The sequence below is a fragment of the Teleopsis dalmanni genome, chromosome 2, assembly GCF_002237135.1.
Source record: "Teleopsis dalmanni isolate 2A chromosome 2, ASM223713v2, whole genome shotgun sequence".
NCBI classification, from domain to species: domain Eukaryota; kingdom Metazoa; phylum Arthropoda; class Insecta; order Diptera; family Diopsidae; genus Teleopsis; species Teleopsis dalmanni.
The window spans coordinates 21,859,584-21,883,063 of record NC_051847.1 but is presented as its reverse complement, the minus strand read 5'-3'; the positions used below and the strand labels follow the sequence as shown (position 1 = coordinate 21,883,063).

The 23,480-nt window shown below is 28.5% G+C and overlaps 2 protein-coding genes across 2 annotated transcripts; both read left to right on the top strand.

The window, feature by feature from the left end:
- Positions 1-7,453: 7,453 nt before the first annotated feature.
- On the top strand, positions 7,454-15,561 carry LOC119674095 (cyclin-dependent kinase 6; the record flags this gene model as incomplete). The annotated part of the gene is made up of 5 exons (XM_038085220.1): positions 7,454-7,638; positions 13,904-14,039; positions 14,107-14,435; positions 14,505-14,640; positions 14,719-15,561. Coding segments are annotated over 5 exons (870 nt in total), but the record flags the coding sequence as incomplete, so codon positions are not given.
- Positions 15,562-17,269: 1,708 nt separating this feature from the next.
- On the top strand, positions 17,270-19,650 carry LOC119683020 (dolichol kinase). Its single transcript, XM_038096615.1, has 5 exons — positions 17,270-17,671; positions 18,043-18,511; positions 18,574-18,753; positions 18,808-19,303; positions 19,368-19,650. The coding sequence occupies exons 1-5, from the start codon at positions 17,544-17,546 to the stop codon at positions 19,592-19,594; spliced, it is 1,500 nt and encodes a 499-aa protein (XP_037952543.1). The 5' UTR covers positions 17,270-17,543; the 3' UTR covers positions 19,595-19,650.
- The last annotated feature ends 3,830 nt before the right edge of the window (positions 19,651-23,480 follow it).

Below are 23,480 nucleotides of genomic sequence, written 5' to 3'. Positions count from 1 at the left end.
TGTTTATTAAAATTTTAAATAATTTTATCGCTTTGATGATTACTGCTATAAATGCACATTATTTCCGTAAATAGTGAAATACATGCATTCCATTCTACTGAAAACTACAAATAATTAATTCAGTTGCGGTAAAATGTTTAAATCTTTAAAATGATTCATAAAATGCAAACATCCTCAACCTAACTCAATTCTTCAGCACCCTACATGCAACCTTAAGAATACGACATTCGGTGACTACCTTATATACAAGAAATAACCATGCCATACATACATATATTAAAATATCTCTAAGTCTAGTATCATATCGGTTGGGACTAAGTTACAGAGACACTAGATTAATTGCCGCTCACCGCTTCTGGCATGTACCATAGTTCACAACAGCGATGGACTTCTGCAATGACTAAACTAATTGATATTGAGCTATATTACTATTACATATGGATTAAAACATATTATTAACGTTGTAATTATTACAAGACTATATAACTACAAATAATTTGTTCTATAATGTATAGTGGGACTGTATAGATCTATCTAAATAAGAATATAATAATTTATTACCAGCTTGAATAGGAAACACTTCTTTATATGAATATCTGATCAATAACAATTGCTTCTAAAGTAGCGCATAAGTTGTCTCAACTATGCCGGATTTATTCTATATAAATTTTATCGACCGTAACTATCAGTAAAGTTAATATCGATGAACTTTACTGTAAAAACAGCAAACAGCACTATTAGATAATGAAGTTGGAGGAAATGCTGATATAACTAAAAATTGCAACAGAATATGACGTTTAATGTTAATTAAATATATACATTTATATACGAGTTTTCTATAATTTTATATGGAATAAATGTTTATGTATATATACACATGTTTTTGGAAAAGATTCTCTTTGTTTAAAAATTAACCTGAAAATGTTTCAGTTTGTAAGATAAGCATTGGAGTTCTAATCATATTCAGCGTGATTCAGTTGAAAATCAGGAACTCACTAAATATAATCTTAATGAAATCTATTAGACCACTGAGAGTTTTCTGTTTTGTTGGGAAAAAAATGTATTAAAATCGTAATGTACTGCTTCGCTAAAATATAAAATCTTTCTCAAAAATTCATCTTACATAGAGTGCTATTCCAAACACGATTAATTGATATCTGAATGATTCAATAAATAAAGTTACCTAACTCAACTTTATCGAAGTTTTTTACGTTAATGATAAAAATAGTCACTCCATAGAGTATATTGAAGTTTTTATGGAATATTCTGCATAAATAGGCAGTTTGTAAGTACACCTTTACAAACTTTCCTAGCTAAAACAGGTGCGTTCCTCTTCTATATACAATTTTCGGAAATTTATATCCCATTTGCAATGACTAATCTTTCAATTAAATTTAACTACCTTAAAAGCTGTTAATGAGATTGATTCATTGGACTGGAATAACGAGAATTTTATCAGATCACAATATTCACTTGGACCGAATTGTACGAATATTCCCACCAGTTAGTGATTTTAACCAAAGCAGAAGCAACGGTATCGGTGCTGTCAGACTACTGCATATTAATAGGGCATGCCGTAAGCCTTGCTCTAGCCTGGTACGATTTTTCTTAGGGTTGTCACTCAACAGATGAAAAGAAGGAAATTTCACTCAAGCTCAGATGTCATTGCCCAGTTTGTTTGGAGAACGTAGTAACACAGGTGACTTTCTGAAATGGGCCGTTTATCTTTTTTTAAAATAGACAAAATAAAATATCTTTGTTTATTAAGATTTTGACGAATATTACGAATATTATTATTCGTATTAACTTTTGTATGCAAAAGAAATCTTAAATTTTAATCTGTTTACTATGCAAAGTAAACAAGGTAAAGGATCTTTATTGTTTTATGGAAAGTTGTCCAGTACTGAAACAGTTTTTATGTACATATACATTGTCCAGGCTTATTCATATCTAGACCTTAGCCTTTGGGCTCCTTCTTTCATTCACTCAGCGATATTTCAAACTTTAATGTTGAACAGAAACTTGCATTTATTAATGCGCTGGACTGGTTCTAATATGCCCAACTTTCTACCCACAATTACGAGGAATGTGGACTTAAAACGGTTTTTTCGTTAGTTTTGGAGGCTTCGAAGCATTTACGAACTATCTATATAAGAAAATCCGTTTTAACTCTACACTGCCCGTAATTGTGGGTAAAAAGTTGATAGAAAAATACATAAATATGTAAAAACATTATTATAAAAAACATTATTATTATTTTTATAATATTTTTTAAAACAATATGAATTTCTTAAAAGCTTAAAATGTTTATATTATACTTGTATGGTATATTGCGGAAGGTTATGAACGAGACGCATTTGCTACCAGAGATACTTTAATGAAGCTTCCGATCTATACAAATAGAAAAATTTCGCATTTATTTGCTTCTAATAAATCAAAAAAAAAAAAAATTAAGAAGAAGAAATTATTGAATAAAATTAATTTACATAATATACAAATAAATCTCAATATTCAGAGTCATAAATGATTGTATATTAAACCGAAATGAATGGAATTGTTGTAGATAGCGTCTAAACAGACGCACACTTGAGTTTGAATCAGAAAATTTAATTTAAAAATTATTTTTGTCGACCACATCAAAAATATGGAAGAATGGCAATAGGCTACAGGGAGGGGGGATTGGAGACGGTATGGACTTCATAATATATGTGACAAATGACAATTTCTTTGTATTGCAGCATTAATAGAAGTGTTCCCATCGCAAATTACTTTCAAATCATATTACGTTAAGCGTTTTTTTTTTTTTATATTTTTTTTTCTTTTTGTCTCTCTATTAGTCATCCATTAAGAAACACGTTTTTTTGTTTTTTCGGGCAGCAAGTAATCTTGCTCTTCATTTTATTTCATATATTCTTAAGCCCCTCGAAATTGAAATTCTTAAGAAATTCAAAAATTCGTGATGCGACTGTAAATGCCTCGCTATATTTAAACACAAGTGTTTCAATAATTTAATGGAACATTTTAAGCAAAATTGCCTCTTAAACATGCTTCGTATCAGTCATTGAACCAACCTAATGGTGGATGAGGTTAGAAGCGTTTCGGGCAAGCGTCTAAAATGTGTAACACCTGAACGGAACAAGTGGTTGGAGTATGGTGCGGCCGCAATGAGGCAGTGACAAGAAAGTCAAAAAGTCTATGGCCAATTACTCAGCTGGAATTACTTTCGACTGGCGGTAGGCGGTAGGCTGTAGGTGATAGGCGATAGACGATGGGTGATAGCAGGTATCAGCTCAGTTCGCTCTTGTAACTAACGAAACACGACGGCCCAAGCTGGCACAGTATGAAATCAAGTGGATTTGTTGTTGGTGTGTAAATTGCTTAGAAATATCAAAACATTTTATTAATAATATTAAATATTTGTTTGTTTGTTTGTGTGCATGTCGAGTCATGTACGTTCGTATATTTTAATATATTTTACGCTAAAATAAATTTAGCATTTTTTGTGTTTTATTTTTTTTTTTCTTTTATTTGTGATTTTATTTATTTTATATTTTATTCCTTTGCCTTTGCTGTTTTTTAACGACTGCCGAAATGTAGCGACAAAGAAGCAATTTCAATTTATTTTATTTAATATTCTATTATTGCGTTTTGTGCAAATTCGCTTAAGCTCTTTTCTTTGTTACTATTACTTGTCTTCGGTTTCCACTACTTTATCTACTTTACTTTAGCAAAAATTTTAATGAAATAAGAAGTAAAAAATAAAAAATAAAAAAATAAAAAATATTTAAAATTACAAATAAAATAAAAAAAATTGTTCAAATTGTTGATTGCGAGTGAGTGCGGGGTACACGGAAACAATGACTTCGACTGTTACGTTCTTGTTAATGTTGTTGGAGTTAACAGGTTGTTTCATTGTAGACTCTTCAGTATCTTCAGTATCAGTTGCCGTTCAACTGAGACTTTTATACAAACAAATATGCTACACATTTACTACACATTTACTACACATTAACTACAATCGAATCGTAAACACATTAAAGAAAAACTGTATTATTACTAGAGTCTACTAAGTAATCTGCTGCCATATACTGCCATATACCTCAAAACGTTTCCTCTTCACGGTGAAAAAACTAAAAAACTAAAAAACCCGCTGTAAAGACCAGCGATCATAAAAATACTGGCAGCATTTGCTGTTAGCCTACTTTTTGCCCTATGTGGAACGTACTCTGGTGTTCTGCTGCCATATCAGCATGCATAACATTACTGTTAAACTGTTGAAGAGAACTGGCTGACTATATTATCACATTTTATTATTAGTGTTAATTAAATTTTGTCGTCACAAAACTTGATATGGTCCGGAATAATTCTCTCTCCCACTTTATGCAATAATTTTATTAAAAAAAATATATATGTAGAGTGATGTGTCTTCGTATATTTGTTATACTCGTTATAGAGATAAAGCAGCTGAAACAGCTGACAATGTTTAAAAATATTTGTAGTTCTCTGCTGTGGTTCCTCTTTCAACTTGTTCTATTTAGTTCTTATCTTATGTGCGATATTAGATTTTATAATATTTTACTTTAAGTATAAATGAATACATATTTTGTTTTTTGCATCAGCAAACTATTTTATAAGTAATTTTTCAATTCCATAGTAACCGAACTGGAGACCTTCCAGTTCTTTGCTTTATAAGTGACACTAATGACATTTAACACATAAATATTTTTGAAACAGTTTTTAAACTTACACATTATCAGACTCAACAAAATCTGTTGATTTTATCTTGTAATTGATTGAATTTCATATCACAGTCATTAAAAACGTTGATTATACATTACAGTCATTTATATATATTTAAATAGTTTGATATTTAAAATAAATATTTAAATATTTGAAATAGTTCGATTATATCTTGTAAGTGCCTGACATTCATATTACACTAAGCAATATTAGTTCATTTTATCATGTAACTGCCATACAAACTGGAACATTTGAACTTATGTCGTGTTCTATTGGCAAGTATAGAGTTGCACCCGAACTCTCAATATTTGCTCGAATTTTGTGGCTTAATCGGACATGTTTACAGTGATCCGTAAATATTTTTGTAAAATAACATAAAATAGTTCTTAATGCCAGGGTATTTTTATCAATCTGCCAAAATATATAGAGTGTTTTACATTAATCTCGAGTATGTTGTTGTACTAACAGTAAAATCACCTTTTGGGGAAAAAATTAGCCTGGATTTGCCAATCGAAAGCGATATATGTTTATAAATTCCTTCAAACTCCTGGGAGAAGCATAGGGCCGCGAAAGCGATATTAGTTGAATTTATTGTTTAAAAAGATATTTCATTTCAAACAAAAATTAATAAAGGAACCGTGCTTTTCAGAGTTGTTTTGTACGCTGACCTTCTGTCTACGTATGAACAACGACAATCCGTGATAACAGACAAGACTATTATTTGAGTTCAAGTGAGTTTTGTACCGCTAGTTCAACCTCAAATAATGATCTGTTGTGATAACATGGATTACCTTTGTTCATACGCAAATTAGAGAAATTCAGCACATTAACAATATTTAAAGGCACGAACTGCTCCATTAAAGTAAAAGTGACTCATCCTGACAAATTTATAAATTTAGCCAATTTTGCTCGATAACACCTCTTTGAAGACAGTAAAAAACGGTGCGAAAAAATTTTAAATTTTTTCCTAGCCAATAATGATGGACACTAAGACAGGAGGAATAGTACGGTTTCCTCTTCATCCGACAAATGTCATATATATGGTTGATCCTGACAAATGTCATTATATGGTTGATCCAGTCTCATATTATATCTTCATAGTACACAGTGAGCTGTCAGTAATTATACCATAGTGCTGAACAGGTTACGTTTGAGTTGCAGCAGCTAACCGGTAAGTTTCTTGTACAGTTTGAACTAGGTCGATAAGGAGATCTGAGTAGGAGGATTCACCTTTTACCAAGTTTTATTCAGCTATGCTCAGATATTTTTAATTGTTTATCAAAACACATTCCTCAAACTATTTTTATAATTAATATGGTGATCTGCAAAACCATTTTGGCAAAAAATTTTTAGTATAGCTCTCACTTGACATAATTCTCTCTGACTACCACAATGCCCACATAACAACTGTTAGTTCAGAAAGTAAAAGAAAAAATTTAACATCACAGAATTTAGTTTTAATTTTGTTATAATAGTCATATGAACATATAGTTCCTTTATAAAAACTGGTGTTAATGAACTCCAAAAGACTCTATCTAAAAAATATTTAACCTATGACTAGTTCTAATCCAAGTTTTTTTTTTGTTGCCCATAAAATGTATTACGATTATACACTAGAACAGGGCTATCCAAAAAAAGGCTCGTGGGCCACATGCGGCTAATCTACTACAATAACATAAATTTTCTTTTGGTGTACTTTGGTAAAATTACATTATTTTATTTTTATAGTGTACCAAATGAATGAATTTAAATTGTTTAATTTTAATATAACTAAAATTAACATTATAATCATTTTTTTATTTTTGTTGAAAACAACTATGAACGTATGTATTTGTTTCTGCGGCTCTACAATCTGTACAGTGATTTGTATTGACCCGCGATCTCATCTGGTCTGGACTGCCCTGCACTAGAATATCATTTTGTATGAATTAACAATACGTAACTTAATTTACAAAATATATTATAATAAATTCTTTTTAACATAGTTTTTTTAAATTTTTAAACTAAACTCATTTCACTATTTAAAATTTAGTTCAGTTATAAATAAAATAAGACAGTTTCTCTTAAGTGAAATAGTCACTACTGTCATGTCATATTGACATTAAAATCAAATTTAATAAAAAAAAAAGTTTGTTAGGCTATTATATTTTGTAAATTAAGTTACCTTTTTTCTTAATTAATACATAATAATATTGTAGTGTATAATCGTAATTTTTACTTTCTAAATAAAAAAAATTTAAACATAATTGCTTCTGTGCATAATGCAATTAAGCATTGACGCCCGGCCGACCTACGTTATGTACTACTCCATTGTTTTTATTCCCCACATTATGCGTTTTGTTGTTATTTCTGCACAACAAAAAATAAATAACAACAATTGTAAGGCAAAAGCAAAACCAAAACAAAAAACCTAAAAACAAAAACCTAAAGCATAAACACAAATAAACTCACTACCAATAACAAAATCTCTACAACAACACAATGTATTATTGTTGTGTATATGCAACGATGTGACATTGACCTCTTTATTATTGTTGTTTTCATTTTTTAATTTAATGTTGTTCTTTTTATTTTTTGCATGCTTCTTCCTTTTCACCGTTGTCGTTTGAATGTGTTTCTAAACTGTAATTGCTGTGGCTGCATCAACGGAAAATAAAATTAAATAACATAAACAAAATTAAATACAATAACAAAAACAAAAAATTGTGTATAACACATAAACTCGACGAAAGGTGCTTACGGAACTGTGTATCGTGCACGAGACAACGTTACTGGCAGAATTGTGGCCATTAAAAAGGTACGAATTCCGCTGACTGAGAATGGTGTGCCCATGTCAACATTGCGTGAGATTGCCTTACTGAAGCAATTAAATATATCGGATCATCCAAATATTGTCAAGTAAGTTTTACAAAATAAAAAATAAATAAATAAATGTACTAATGAAAGTTATTATTATTAATAGAGAATTTAGTTTTTTTTTTAAAAAGAGCGATATATTAAGAATTATTATTTATAAGTATTATTAATTGTATTTATAATTTATTTATTTTATGCTGGTGTATTTCAAAATAAATCGTTGATTAGTTTGAAAGCGATCTTTTTCTTACTAGCCTTACTCAATAACGTCCGAGATATAGTTTTTAAGCGATTAGATAGGAAACATGTTGTATACTTGTAACATATACAGTCAGCGACAAAACTCTACATACACCTCCCATTTTTGCTAGCTCGTAAATCCAGGGACATAATAGAAAAAAGTAATGATATAGTTTTGTTTAGAACTGTTTTTTAATAATAATAAACAAAAGAAAATCCATTCATCAATATAAATTAACAAAGTTATTCGAAAAAAACCTAAAAAAATCATTGACAAAAGTCTACATACACTTCATTGATTTTTAGATATAGTCGACAGAAATATAAATGTTAAACGGGAAAGTACCGTTTTTCATATTTCATGCTTGTGGCATGAGTCATACATTTATATAATGCACTTAGTTGTGCTTTGAGAGTGGTATTTAATTGACACAATGGGTCCACGAAAAGAATTTCAAGTGATATGCGAAATCTGGTTATTAAGCATAGAAATGAAAAAACACCTTATGGTAAAAATATCAAAATTAGTAAATTTGACTCGATCAACAGTTCAGACGATAATAAGAAATTATAAAAATACTGGTTCTCCTGAAAATAAACCTCGCAGAGGCCGCCCAAGGATACTCATACGTAGGGATGTCAGCTTGGTTTTAAAAGAAGTTAACAAAAATTCGAAAGTGCCTTAAATTTAGTCGAACACATTGCTAATGCAACTGGAAAGCATGTCAATCCACGTATAGTAGAAAGAACGTTGAACAGCCACGGTTTTCATGATAGAATACCACGCAAAGAACCTTTAATTTCTGAAAAAAACCGAAAGCTGCGCTTAGAGTTTGCCAAACAATATAAAGAAAAGAATTTTGATTTCTGGAAGCAGGTTTTATTTACAGATGAATCGAAATTCAATATATTTCAACGCGATTGGAGAGCTAAAGTTTGGAGGAAAGCGAAAACAGCACTGAATCCGAGGCATATAATGCCAACTGTAAAGCATGGTGGTGGCAGTGCTATGCTTTGGGGAGCCGTAGCTGCAACTGAAGTAGGAAAAATAACTTTGACGTAGATTGGCATGCTTCCTAGTTGCATTAGCAATGTGTTCGACTAAATTTAAGGCACTTACTTTCGGATTTTTGTTAACTTCTTTTAAAACCAAGCTGACATCCCTACGTATGAGTATCCTTGGGCGGCCACTGCGAGGTTTATTTTCAGGAGAACCAGTATTTTTATAATTTCTTATTATCGTCTGAACTGTTGATCGAGTCAAATTTACTAATTTTGATATTTTTACCATAAGGTTTTTTTTCATTTCTATGCTTAATAACCAGATTTCGTATATCACTTGAAATTCTTTTCGTGGACCCATCGTGTCAATTAAATACCACTCTCAAAGCACAACTAAGTGCATTATATAAATGTATGACTCATGCCACAAGCATGAAATATGAAAAACGGTACTTTCCCGTTTAACATTTATATTTCTGTCGACTATATCTAAAAATCAATGAAGTGTATGTAGACTTTTGTCAATGATTTTTTTAGGTTTTTTTCGAATAACTTTGTTAATTTATATTGATGAATGGATTTTCTTTTGTTTATTATTATTAAAAAACAGTTCTAAACAAAACTGTATCATTACTTTTTTCTATTATGTCCCTGGATTTACGAGCTAGCAAAAATGGGAGGTGTATGTAGAGTTTTGTCGCTGACTGTATATTTGCAATTTACTTAGTTATTATTCTATTTATTGAAAAGAATTCAATTTAATAAAACTGTGTACAACACATAAACTAGATGTAAGGTGCTTACTCACACTTCCTTCTACTGCTTGCAGTTCGCCGCAGGGTTGTATTTACCTCCAATAAAATACATATCATAAAATGTTAAAAAGTATGTTATTGCTCATGTATCTCAAAATAATACAAATATGAAATATTATTATGTTATAAATTTATTATGTAGTGTATTGCATTTACTTCGAATGTGGATACGTACTTTTTTCAAGAAATACAAATAAAATAGTAGGCCCCATGTTATGTCAAAATCAAATTTGTTGTTGCTTTCAATGCATATTTAAAAACTGAGAGTGAGAGAAAAAAACAAATGTCATTTAAATTCGGTCATAAGAGCCGAGTCTATCTGTGCCTCATCACTCAGTCAAAGTAGTATTGCATGTATGCATGTATATATTTCCTTTAAAATTTAAGTAGAACAAAACATGCATTTTCGTCATAACCCAAAAGAGTAAATTTTTACAGTCAAATTAACGTGCCCGTGACACTCTACATAAGATGACCCTAAGGGATGCATTTATTTGTAATACTAAACAAAATATATTGTATTAAAGGAAAATTTTTAAGATAAGATTAGGTTATCTATCTCAAATAAAAATATATAGTTTTACCTTACTAAAAATTATATGCCTGTTTATATATATTTAACACCTGATTAAACACTTTATTGTTACAATATTGAAAAATATTTTATTTTATATTCTATGTAACAAGATAAATATTTTATAGGTATTAAGATCATTTATAAGATTATATATTAAAATAATATATATTATTATTTAATTTCACTAAGAGATCTCTTTCTCAGCAGGGACGAATTGGGTTCCCTAATACGATACCTGATGTGCAATATCGACTAAAATTAATATGAGTTCATAAATAGTAATAGACTCTTTTTCTGTTTAAAGAATGTGAAGCAATATCGGTTTTCACTGATACTTTGAGACGAATAGTACGTTTAAAATAGTATAATCCGCCTCAGTTTATAGAACAATATTAGTTCGATATGAGATAGTATTAGAAACGAATTCTTCTGTGTTGGAGGGATATAACAAAATCTTATGATTTGATCAGATATCGGAAGACAGAATATCTAGTATTTTTTTAGTATTTCTCTAATTTTCAACACAAAAGATTCTTAACACTTTATTTTTATGTTTTCGTAACGTATATCATCCTATCGTTCTTGGTGAAACGTACTTATATCACTTTCCTTAGGAACAGTGAATCTCAAACGTGAGCTGTTTTTGTTCCTTTCTATTCTGTTCTATCTATTATTTTTATTGGGCTTGTTTGTGGGTGGCTCTCCTTGGAAACAGGAAATCTAGTTGTTTTATCTAAAATAAATAATATTTTCAATTATTTACCTCAGAAAATTTGGAACAACTATTGCATCTATTAATTTATTTAAGCCACCGTGTGAGACTATTTTTTCTCCTCTCTCCCCTGATTACTGGAATGAAGTTTTCACAATGCTGTGGAAATCTTCTACATTCATTTCTAAGAGGTGGTTTAGTGGGTTCATGTCTCACACGGTAATTTATTTAAAATAATACCAAATCCAAATCCGATGATACTAAATCCAATTTATCATGATACTAATTCCGATTTATCATGATACTAAATTCAATTTATCATGATACTAAATCCAATTTATCATGATACTAAATCCGATTTATCATAATACTAAAATTAAGTCATGATCATTGTGAACTACGTCGGGCAAACGTAACGCAGAAGTAAACTTATAAAAATAAAATAAGAGCGAATGCATAAAAATAATGAAAGTTTACTACTACCTAAAATTAAGTATTTATTTGCCGTTAAGTGGAAATCTTATCATAATGCACGACAGAAATTTTTTTATTAAGTAAAAATTATGCAATCTTCGATAATTGCACAATTAAAATAAGAATAAATAAATAAAGCAGAAATCGACCGTTGAGTGTGAAGTTTAGGAATCTTTCAATCGTTCAAGCAAATTAACAGCCGTTAGTGCCTTCAACTCTTAACAGGTTATCTGCCTCTTTCATTCTTTCGTGCATGCATTCACTGCTAGTCTCTGTGCTGTTCCTAACAGCAGGAAAGGAAATGAGTTATTGTGTGTGACGAGGCAACGCATGATTTCGCTGAATGTATAGAGACGCACTGTTACAGCGGAAGAACTGCAAATTTCAAAACTGCTTTTTTGTTTTGTTTTTTATTGTTTATTTATTGGACTCATTGTTGTGGCTTTTTTTTGTTTTAAATTTGCATAAACAACCAACTAATTTGTCTATATGAGGAACTTATTTCGAAACCCCCATCGCCCATCGCTAGCGAATTATTTGCACAATGAGAAATTGTTATCGTTTTACATTGTTTACTGTTTGGATGTGCCTATAATATTCTTTTTCATATTTATTTTGCTAATTTGCTAATATACATAATAAATATCTATAAATATATATAATGCATATTTTAAATATTTGTTGTATATTTTTATATTTGTTTTTATTGTACACAATTTGCTTTTGACTGTGATTAGTAATCGGCAAGCACCACAGTGGCACCGCGAATGCTGATAAATGAAAAAGCACTGCATTGTTTTTTCTCCCCTTTTATTTTTATTTTCAACTAGAATAGAATGTATATTTTAACAGCGGCACACATTTGAACACACTTATCTATACAGAAGAGCAACGAACAAAACCGTACTCTGCTGTTTTCAAACCGGCTAATTTCAACTTCCAATAAACACAAGTGTATGTAAACACATTGTGTTTTGTTTTTGTTGTGAGACCAACAGATAAAACAGCTGTTGCTAATAAGCAGAATTTGCAGTCCAAAAGAAGGGGAATTGCAAATTTTTTCTCATTTATTTTAGTTCATGTTACGTAGTTGCGGCGAATTTATGTGTGAGGGGTATAGTTGTGAGCGAGCTTGTATGTGCTTTTCTCACGTTCTCATTCTCATTTGCTTTACTTTAATATGCGTGGTCTCTTATGCTCATATATTATCAATGGAAGTTTGTGTTAGTGAATTATTTGAGTTTAATTTTTAAGTTTTTGAGTGTACGTAGCGTAGCGCTGTTAACGCTTTAAAAAAAATTGTGACAGATCGTGAATATCTAAAAACGTGGAATCGAAACAATTTAAACCTAAACAAATTTGTCGAATTTTAAAATAAAAATAAATAACATATTTGATTAAAAAGAAATTAAATTAAATTAAATAATTATTCATAACAATCATATTTGTTATAAAAACTTTTGGCTCGCTAAACTTATTTGTTGAAAAAAATAATAATAATAAAAATAGAATAATCAATATTTTATATATATATACAATATATAAGTATTTACAATGTATCAACATGGATATAGCAAATCCATATATATATATGTAGATATATGAATATACTATATCTGTATTGATGATGAGAAAATGCAAAAATGTATTACCATAGAGCATTATAGGACTATAATTTTAAAAAGTTAAAATGTATTAGATTTTTTTTTTTGATTTGAAAGCCATTAAACGACAATGTATAGTTTATTTCAATTTATTTATTTTATATTCATTTTTATTAGCTATATTATATTCATTATTAATATTAATAGGTTTTTTGAATATTACCGGGCTTAGCTCGCTTATTTAACACTTAAAATTTATTCATTTTATTCTAATTTTTATTTATTATTATTGTATAAATTTGTATTTACTTATTTTATTTTAATTTATTGATTTTATTTTAAATTTTTTTAATTTATTATATTTCCATTTTTATTTATTTGTTTTATTTTCACGTTTATTTATTTATTTTATTTCCATTTTTATTTAGTCATATGTTTCATTTTTATTTATACATTTTAATTTATTTATTTTATTTTCATTTTTGTTTATTTATTTTATATTAATTTTTATTTGCTTATTTTATTTTAGTTTTTATATACCATATTTATTTCTTATATATATACTATTTTATTTTATTTTTTTACACTCATATTGTTTTTTAGTTATTTTATATAATTTTCAATTCAATTATTTTGTATTTGTTTTATTTCATTTTTAATTCATATTTTATTTTATTCTATTTTTATTTGTTTTTATTTTTTTTATTCTATTTTTATTTGTTTTTATTTATTTTATTTTATTTATTTTTATTTTGTATAATATTTTCTATATTCTTTATAATTACTATCGCTTAATAATATATATTTAACAATTATATTTAACAATTATCTGTAAATAATAAAAAACATACATTATGATAATACTAATAATATAATATTTTAGACTTTTTGAAGTATGTCAATATTTGGAGCGCGAAGGTCTATTAATGGTCTTTTTGGTGTTCGAGCATTTAGAACAAGATTTATCAGATTTAATCGATCGTTTACCAAAATCCGGCATGCCACCTACAACAATACAAGTAAGGACAAATTGTTATTATCCAAAACAATATATATATAAATTTACTTATATTTTAAAATAAATAGCGTCTCTCACGTGAACTGTTAACAGGAGTTGATTTTTTGCATACGCATCGAATAATACATCGCGACTTAAAGCCTCAAAATCTGTTGATATCCTCACAAGGACATTTAAAAATTGCTGATTTTGGACTGGCGAAAACGTATGATTTTGAAATGAAATTAACATCTTTAGTTGTTACACTATGGTATCGAGCACCAGAAATATTACTTGCTCAGTCATACAACAGTTCCGTGGATATATGGAGTTCAGCTTGTATTATAGCAGAAATGTTTTCACGTAAAGCGTTATTCCCCGGTTCATCGGAACCAAATCAACTAGATCGGATATTTGAGTAAGTTTAACAATTATTTAAATTAATGATTCATAATGATTTCATTATTATAAATGATTTTCTTTTTAGGTTAACTGGTCGTCCTACAGCACAACAATGGCCCAAATCAATATCATTATCTCGTGAACATTTTCCACCACGTCAACCAAAGCAGCCTAGAGATTTCTGTGCTAACCTATGTGAATTTGGCAATGACTTATTGAGTGTTAGTTGAATAGTATTATCTAATTTATTCATAATTACATATTTATTATATAAATATATGTTTCAATTTTACTTTTAGCAAATGTTGTCTTATGATTATCGGTTACGACCATCTGCACTGGCCTGTTTAAAACATGAATACTTTCAGCAAGAACCTATTTAATAAGAATATACGGTTGTTGTTCCTATTTTATAAATGATCTATGTATGTTTCTCATAGTAGTGTCTACGGTTATTGTATATCTTACTAGGATAGTAAATATTTCTAAATGACAAATAAATCATTGTTTAAGTAGCATATAATTAGTGTAAGTGTGTCTAGTCTAAATAAACTTCAGAAGCACAAATGTAATTATAAAACCACAATACCCTCAAAGCCAACAAAAAAAACTGTACTGCCATTTTTTGAAATGTTGGAAAATGAAATATCTCAAACTTTTCATTCTTATATACAAAAAACTTTCGAAACACCTAAGGATTTCATTCCTGTCAAAATGTGATAAAAAATTAAAACATTTTTCAGTAAATTTATACAAAATTATCTTAGTTATAGCATAGAAGTTTATACTTAATATATATACATATTAATGTTAAAATATTTATAAGCTAGTTAGTTAGTAGTTTGCTACTTAATCTCTATTTTTATAGACTCACTTAAATTATACCACTATGTGCTAATGCCGTTCATATAAAATATACTATATAAATTCATAACTAAGTTTCATATTGTAAGTTTTCATATAACATTTACATATAATTATACGGATATAATAACATATTTATATACGAAAATGTATACACTTTGTGCATATTTTTATAGGAACTTTAATATACATTAATTTGTAAAATAATTAAAAATATAAAAATATATTTGTAAGCAAATCGTTGCATTAAAACGATTTAAATTAAATAATAAAAGGTAAAATAAACAAAAAAGAAAAACATGAGTTCATATGTTATTAAAGGAAGATACCTATGGTTGTATATAGGAGTACAACCTATGTTATACTCATCATTCTGACACTTTTAGGTTCATCTGTGTCACGTGTTTAAAAATACTTAGACCACACTATCTCGTTTGACCAGTATCGTATGCGATGTTAAACTCCTGCATTGCAATTTTAAGCAATTCCGTTAGTATCAATTGAAGCTATACGTTTTGCATGTAAATTTCTTTTTTAGAGGGAGCAAGGCTTATGTAACACCTCTGCTGTTCTTTGGACTCTTTGTGCCCGACATCCGATTACGAAATATATAAAAGTCATCACGATATCTCCAAAGGGACAAAGTCTATTTTTCAGGACAGCTGTTGGCGCTGACCCCGTGGTCCAGATTTATACTTCTGATCTGTTTATACTTCAAACAGTATCAGGTGGTGCCAACTGGACTTTAGTCGCCTATAATGATTGGAACAAATCACTTATAGAGTAGATCAATTGCAAGAAAAATTGCTACATTAGCGTGAAGTACAACTTATCCTAAGACCATACCATTATGCAAGGTGTATCACATAAAGGCAGCCAAAGCTGTAGGGTTAATGGCAGTAAAAATGTCGGGGAAAAAAGTATGTTAAAAATTATTGTTGTATAGATAGGAATACATTTCTTCAGTGTTATTCAATATGTACTTCTGTAACCTGAAATAGATTGATCCATTCAATCCACTATAAAAGACTAAAACGATGGTACATATTCAATATAATGTTCAAGAATAGCATAGACGTAGTCTAATCTCTTTGTTTACTATTAAAAATTCGAATCGTAAATATTTACTAATAATTACTAAAAATAGTTTTAAGTCGCTCATTAGTTAGAAAGAGTGTATCTAAATTATTAAAATGAAAATCTTTGTAAAATATGATAGATTATGCCTATTAATGCTATATGTTTTAGATACATACAAATTTTATTTCAATCCATAACAAAAACTATGTCAATGAAAACAACACATGTCTTGTTGAGTTTAATTAGATGGATCCAAAATTGGTTTAGAAGTTTAAAAAGAAAAATATATATATATTCTTATCTTTGTTGGATAAGAATTATTTCAATTATCAAGTAATTGAAACGCATCTACTTTAATGGAAATGTTGAAACATAAACACCATAAATTAAAGTATTAGTTCCAATAAGTAGCTTAATCCATTATGACCCAATCATAATGGATATGTAACACTAAAAATTAATAGATCTAAACATTTATGACCATTTATTGAAGTGTATATCAAATTTTTTTTGCATAATCTTTTCTATAAAATGTATTCGTGAATAATATGACTATTAGTTAAGACTGCATTGAAAAAACATATAACTAATATAATAATATTAATAAAATAATAATACTAAAACGATAATATTAATAAAACAATAAAAAGGGTTGTCCCTTAATGCATTTAAATAAAAAAATAAAATAATGTTTTCTAATTAATATAATTTGTTGACCTTGTTTTCAAATATTGCAAATAATTATAAGAAAAATGCTAATTCACAGTAGTGATACGTTACTTTATTAAGTGCAAATAATTAATGTAACTCTTTAAGCTTTTAACTATTGTGAATTGTTGTGCAAATCATCTGCATTAACGTCAACAAGTTAGTGGTCTTGTATAATTTAATTTAAAAATACTCTCGTCGTTATTCATGCATTTATATATTAACCAGTACCGTTAAGAAATTTTATAACCAAAAGCAAGTTCAATAAAGCAACTCCAAGCTGTTATATGCTTGCAGAACTCCAGTTGGATAGCAACAAAAATCAAAGTTTTAATGCAACTTTGCGTTTTCCGCTATTTATTATTTTCCTTTTTGTTTGTTCAACTCAAACAAGTTTAGTGTGCAGTTAGCAAATAGAAGTGACCATCAATTGATTTTGAAATCCTCGACTTCCAATATAATATAAATTGTTATGGTAAGCAGTTCCGAAAGCAGTTACAGCAGCGATTCTATTGATTCAACTGGTGACGAAGGATATCACTCACATCAACATATAAGAGCTGGTATGAGAGGAAATAACAATTCACTGATCCCCTACAGGTAAAATAATTATTGAAATTAAATTATTTAACGTGATTCATATAAATGTTATCAATTACGTATAAAAAATTATTGATACTTTGTACTCGCTATGTCAATTACACAAATCCAATAAAAGTGCTATCATTAGTTCAGTTTCAGTTGATAATTTCCTTTCTCACTTACATAAATATAATAAAATTTGTATGTATACTTATAATATTGTCATTTAACTCATATAAATATAAATATATATTTATTAAATCATATCAGATTTCGTGGGTGAAAAGGTTAAACTAAAATTATACACAATACTTATATTTTTTTTATATACGTATACAAAGAAATGTTTGCACTTATTTTGTTTTTTTTCTTATTTTTTAAATTTACAGGTCAAATGCTTCTCCTGGCTACTGGCTTTGTATTTTGCTACCGATGGCTTTTGCCACACGTTATATGCGTGCAACATCATGCGCTCCGTCACTGACCTACGACATGCTGTCAATTGCAGCTGCTGGCATGGGCATTGAGTCCATCTGCTTTTTTATGTATATGTTCTTGAACATTGGTTTGCTTCCAAAGCTTTTGATCTCATTTATACCAGGCATACTGACCAGTTGCCTCTACAAAGTCGTTTTAGCGCAAGGTTGGCCTTTTGGTGTATTTTGGGGATTTGGTGTAACATTTTGTTATCAGAATGTTTATATACACATTATGCGCGGTTTTCCACGTTGCTTTTCATTTGGAGAAGCAACAATTATCGTACAAGGCCTAATGCTTTTCATTTTGAATTCAATTTTGCATATAATGTTTCCGGTACCGATCAGTGGAGAATTTAATCAACTTAATGCCATTATGATGGTAAATTTTTATTATTTACTAATTAATTTATAAATTATATTTTATTATATTTTTACTTTTAGCATGCCCTGTTCTTTCTCCTGATAAGTTGCTTAATCCTATGCAAATTTAGGCGTTTCCGGAAACCAGTCTCTTTTTATATTCTTTTATTGGCACTAGTAATAACTGTGACATGCTCTCCAATGACTAAGCCAATACCAATATTTGTCGTATGGAACTTCATAATGAATGATCCAAATCGAGTAAGTTTCAATATTCATCTGGTATAATGTTGTTATTGTTATAAATATTTTCAGCTTTATATAATTTTATTCTACATAATACTTGTGGGACTTACTATTATCACTGTACGTTGGCAATTGCGAAACACAGAGAAAGCTTCTACTAGTGTACGCAAAATATTTCATTTACTAATTTTGTTGGTTTTCGTACCTGGATTATTACACCAATGTGCATTTCTATATATTGCTTCTGGAGTAGCTCTAGCTGTATTTACAATTCTGGAACTAATGCGTATTTTGGAAATTCCACCACTGGGAAATTCACTGAAAAAAGCTTTTGCATCATTCTCAGATGAGAAAGATTCTGGTATACTTGCGCTAACTCCATTTTCTTTATTAATTGGCTGTGCTTTACCAATTTGGATACATCCCTGTCCCTGCGGTAGCAATCCAGCGATGGCTAATACTGGCCTACCACTTCTACAACTCATGTCAGGTTTATTAGCAACTGGAGTAGGCGATGCTGCTGCAAGTGTAATCGGCTCAAAATTCGGCAGATCGAAATGGCATCGTATGTCTAATTACTACCTAAATAATTAAATCATTTCAATAATTTATTTCACCTTAAATTACAGACAATTCACGGTCTTTTGAAGGCACATTTGCGTTTATTGTGTCGATTATGCTATCAATTATTGCTTTATATTACGCCGACTACATTCCAATGACACATCCCAAATGGTTTATTTCTATAACAGCAACCATTATTACTGCACTAGTAGAGGCGCATACTGATCAGATTGATAACTTGGTTTTACCTTTAGTGTTCTATACACTCATTAGCCTTGGGCCAGAAAATTAAATTTACTGCATATGCAAAAAGGAAGGAGAGAGAAAAATTTAGTCTTAATACAAGTTTTAAATATTACTTAAAAATTTTAAAGATTATTAGTAAAAAAATTCCATTTAATCTAATTATAGTTAAAAATAAAATACATTTGTGGATATTTTTATACTAAGAACTGTTTGAATGGATTTTACAAAATACGCCAAACATTACAATTATTAAGGTATTGCTATTATGTTTTTGCCCAGAACAAAAAATATGGTATATAGTCTATGCTTAAGATATATAAATGTAAATATAGTGAAACAATAATAATAAATAATTCTGTCGGTATTATATTATTACAAGTAAATAAATAAATTATTTTAATTTTTAAATGATTTTTAATATGATTTTTAAACATAGTACGAAATAAAAATATTGTCTTATCGTATTGTATTTGTAACGCAGAAGAAGAATGATAAAATTATTTACCACTTTTTAAAATAACATATTTATTTAATTTATTAATTATTTTAATATACCCATTTCTTCAATTTCCATATCCATATTCACTTCTTCATTTAAAATATTACATTTGTTACAACTGAAATCTATTAAAATTTTAATATATACAAACCTAGTTAAATGAAACAGAAATTCACTCTTTCTGCCATCTACAAAGATTTATGCAGATAATGCATAATACGCCTTATCAAATGATACTAATAAATTCTACACTGAGAAAAATGATGAAAATTCTTTAGCACATGAAATAGTTCTTTTAAATGATAATTGCAGACATCTATGTAAAGCAATAGATTTCCTAAATACATAATTAACGTTTTAACAGGCACGAGACTAGTCTTTAGATGAAAATAGACTATACCAACAATATTAAGATTCAAATCGTTGGGAATAAAACTCTATGCAGTTATAGTTTAATTCATATGGGTTGTTAATTAACAACATTAATTCATAATAATCCCTATGCTTGAATTTATTTGATACGTCAACTGCTTTCCTGCGTTATTAGGACCTAGGTATGCCTTAATAAAAATTTTATTCAGAATATAAAACTTTTAAATAATGATCAATTAATTGTAATTTACAGAATTGTATATTTCAGCATTGATGTATAGTAAATGGTCTTCTTCAATAAGCTTTTTATTCAACTTAGTTTTCGTGGGGGCATTCTGCCACTGCTATCTATCACTTGCCATTTAAAAACTTTTATGAATGTTTGAAGAGAAGCATAATCATTAGTCGCTCACTATCTAATCTCTTTTACGATGTGTGAGAGAGAAACGATATAATATCGGCATATCAACAAATATTTTTAAATTATCATATTAATATCAGATCTGCCGTAAAACTTTTTATAGTTCCGATTTAATAACATTGTAACCTAGTATATAACAACATGTCAACATGGTTTAATACATCTATTATTAATAACAGTTAATTTTCTTTCAGTATAAGATAATCCTCAATACTTCTTGCTGCTACAAACAATTATCTTATTAAATAGATGTTAAATGGAAGAATGTAAAAACTAACACTGGCATCAAATCAGTGTTCAACGAAATGTTTTAAGTTGAAATTAAAAATAAAATTCCAGATAACATTCCGATTTTCCAGGCAAGCTCATTTGCTAATAACTTTTAGTAACTACTAAATAAAATCGCTATATAAAAATCAAATAGAATAGAGCATAAAAAGATTCCGGTCTCCGGAGTGACATCATTCCAAGTAAATTCAATTGTTCTCCAGCATATTCTTGCTAGTGCACCGGGTCGCCAACTACGTTGTGGGTTTTATCGCAGTGCTTATCTTGCTATATTATTTGCGGGTCGTAGAAGGATGTACCCGATCCAGGACCATTTGCGATCTGTTATCTTCGTAGTAACAAGGGGTTGGTTTCTTCTCCACCATAATTCAGTGTTCGATATTCTTTCCGGCTAATAGATTTTAAAAATTCGACAAAGACATGTGTTTTGTTTTGCATTTTGTCCTCGCTTTGAAAATACCGTTGTGGGCATTTTTGTCAGCTGCGCTTTTGTCTGTAATAATGTTACCTAAATAAGTAGCGCTTGGAACGCATTCTACGTCACCGTTACCAGCCGATATAGATGCTAGAGAAGAGATATCTCTGCTATAGCCACTTTGTAAAAGTTTGGTTTTCTCGACGTTGATACTTGGCCCAGCTTTGTTACGTTATGCAATAGCACCCAGTTAATGAATCGCATTACTAATATATGTTATTCCTCCACAATCATATTAAATCCTACGACATAGTTGGAATTCGAACAACTTTATGAGCACTAGATATTTCATTATTACGTTATAAAAATATATATTTTATGATTATACTAGCCCTTGTTTCTAGCATTTAAAGTTGTGTTCTTTTATATCCGGAAACAATAAGTAGCATTAATAAACATAATTGTTCTCGAGAAATCAAAACCCTTTACTTTATAATTTTAGTTATATTTAGTTTATTGAAATAATAAAGAATAATATATATGTATAATGGTTCCATTTTTGCAATATTAATTTTTTAATCAATTCAAAGTATAAAAACATAATATAATAAGATTATTAAATTTAAGTACATATAAGTGCATGAAAGATTTGGAAATAATAATAAGCACATACTCATTATACGTTTTTAATTGTTAACACTATAAATATGTATGTAAAAACAGGCACTATACAAATGTGTAAAGCGTAAAACACAAGAAATGTGGCTAAAATTTTAATTAAATTTATACAATCGCGGGTAAAATATGATTGTCGAGATATTTTCAAATTGATAAATCCTACTTCTACACCGAACTTTAATTGAATATGAAATAAAAGTACTCTTTCAACAATTTAATTGATAGTTAAGATTTTTTTATTTTAATAACGAAACAATGGCACGTTTTTAGTTCTTTTATAGAAAATACTATTTCAAAACATAAAAGTAGTAAGTAGTAAATATTATTTTCAAGAAGATACTTTTTATTTATATTTTTGCTATAGATATTAATCAAATAACAAAATATTATATTTATAATATTTTAATACAAATATATTTTGTATTTAATAGAGCAAAATCTTTAATAACCTTTGCTAAGCAGTGATTCTATGAGGGGAAAATTATTTCTAATAAATTACTATTTAAGGCGCAAAAAAAAAAACAAAAGAGATTTAAAATGTTATATTAGTTCAGATCTTTAAATGGATATTTTATTTAAAGGTTTTGTAATTATTCTTACAACCAGTTTAAACGCTATTTCTATTATTTTTTTTTTAAAGTTTTTGTTTATTGTTAACTTTAAAATTAGAATGTATTTGATATTATATATTAAATTTAGTATTAGTTTATTAGTTACAAGTTTTAAATTCATGCTTAATATACGTGCCAATATAAAAAATAATATTCGCTGTTTTATTTTATAATTGATCTTTGCGAGTTCTTAATGTTTCAAAATTTTAATTTTTTAATAAACCAATCATCATTTTAAATTGACAGTTACTCAAAGTAAAGAAGAACCATAAACTCGTGTATAGTTTGGTATATACTCTTGGTCTATAGTTATATTTAAATGTGTTTCTTTATAAACAGAAAATTTATTTTCATTATCAAAAGCACATTAATAATGGTAAAATAAAAAATAAAAAAAAAACAAAGGATCAAAAATATTTAATAAAGCCAACAATAAAATACTTTCAGCTGTAAAGTTTAAAAATGAATATTTTGAATTATTTGGATTTTTTAATTTATTTTCGATGCATGTATAAATGCTTGTGTTTATTCTGTATTCGAAACACCAATAAGAAGATATGCTATACTTAAAAAGGTAAAAATCAAAAATATAAAATTTATTTTTACATTAAAATGTTAAATGCAATTATTTCCAAATACTTTTTTGTT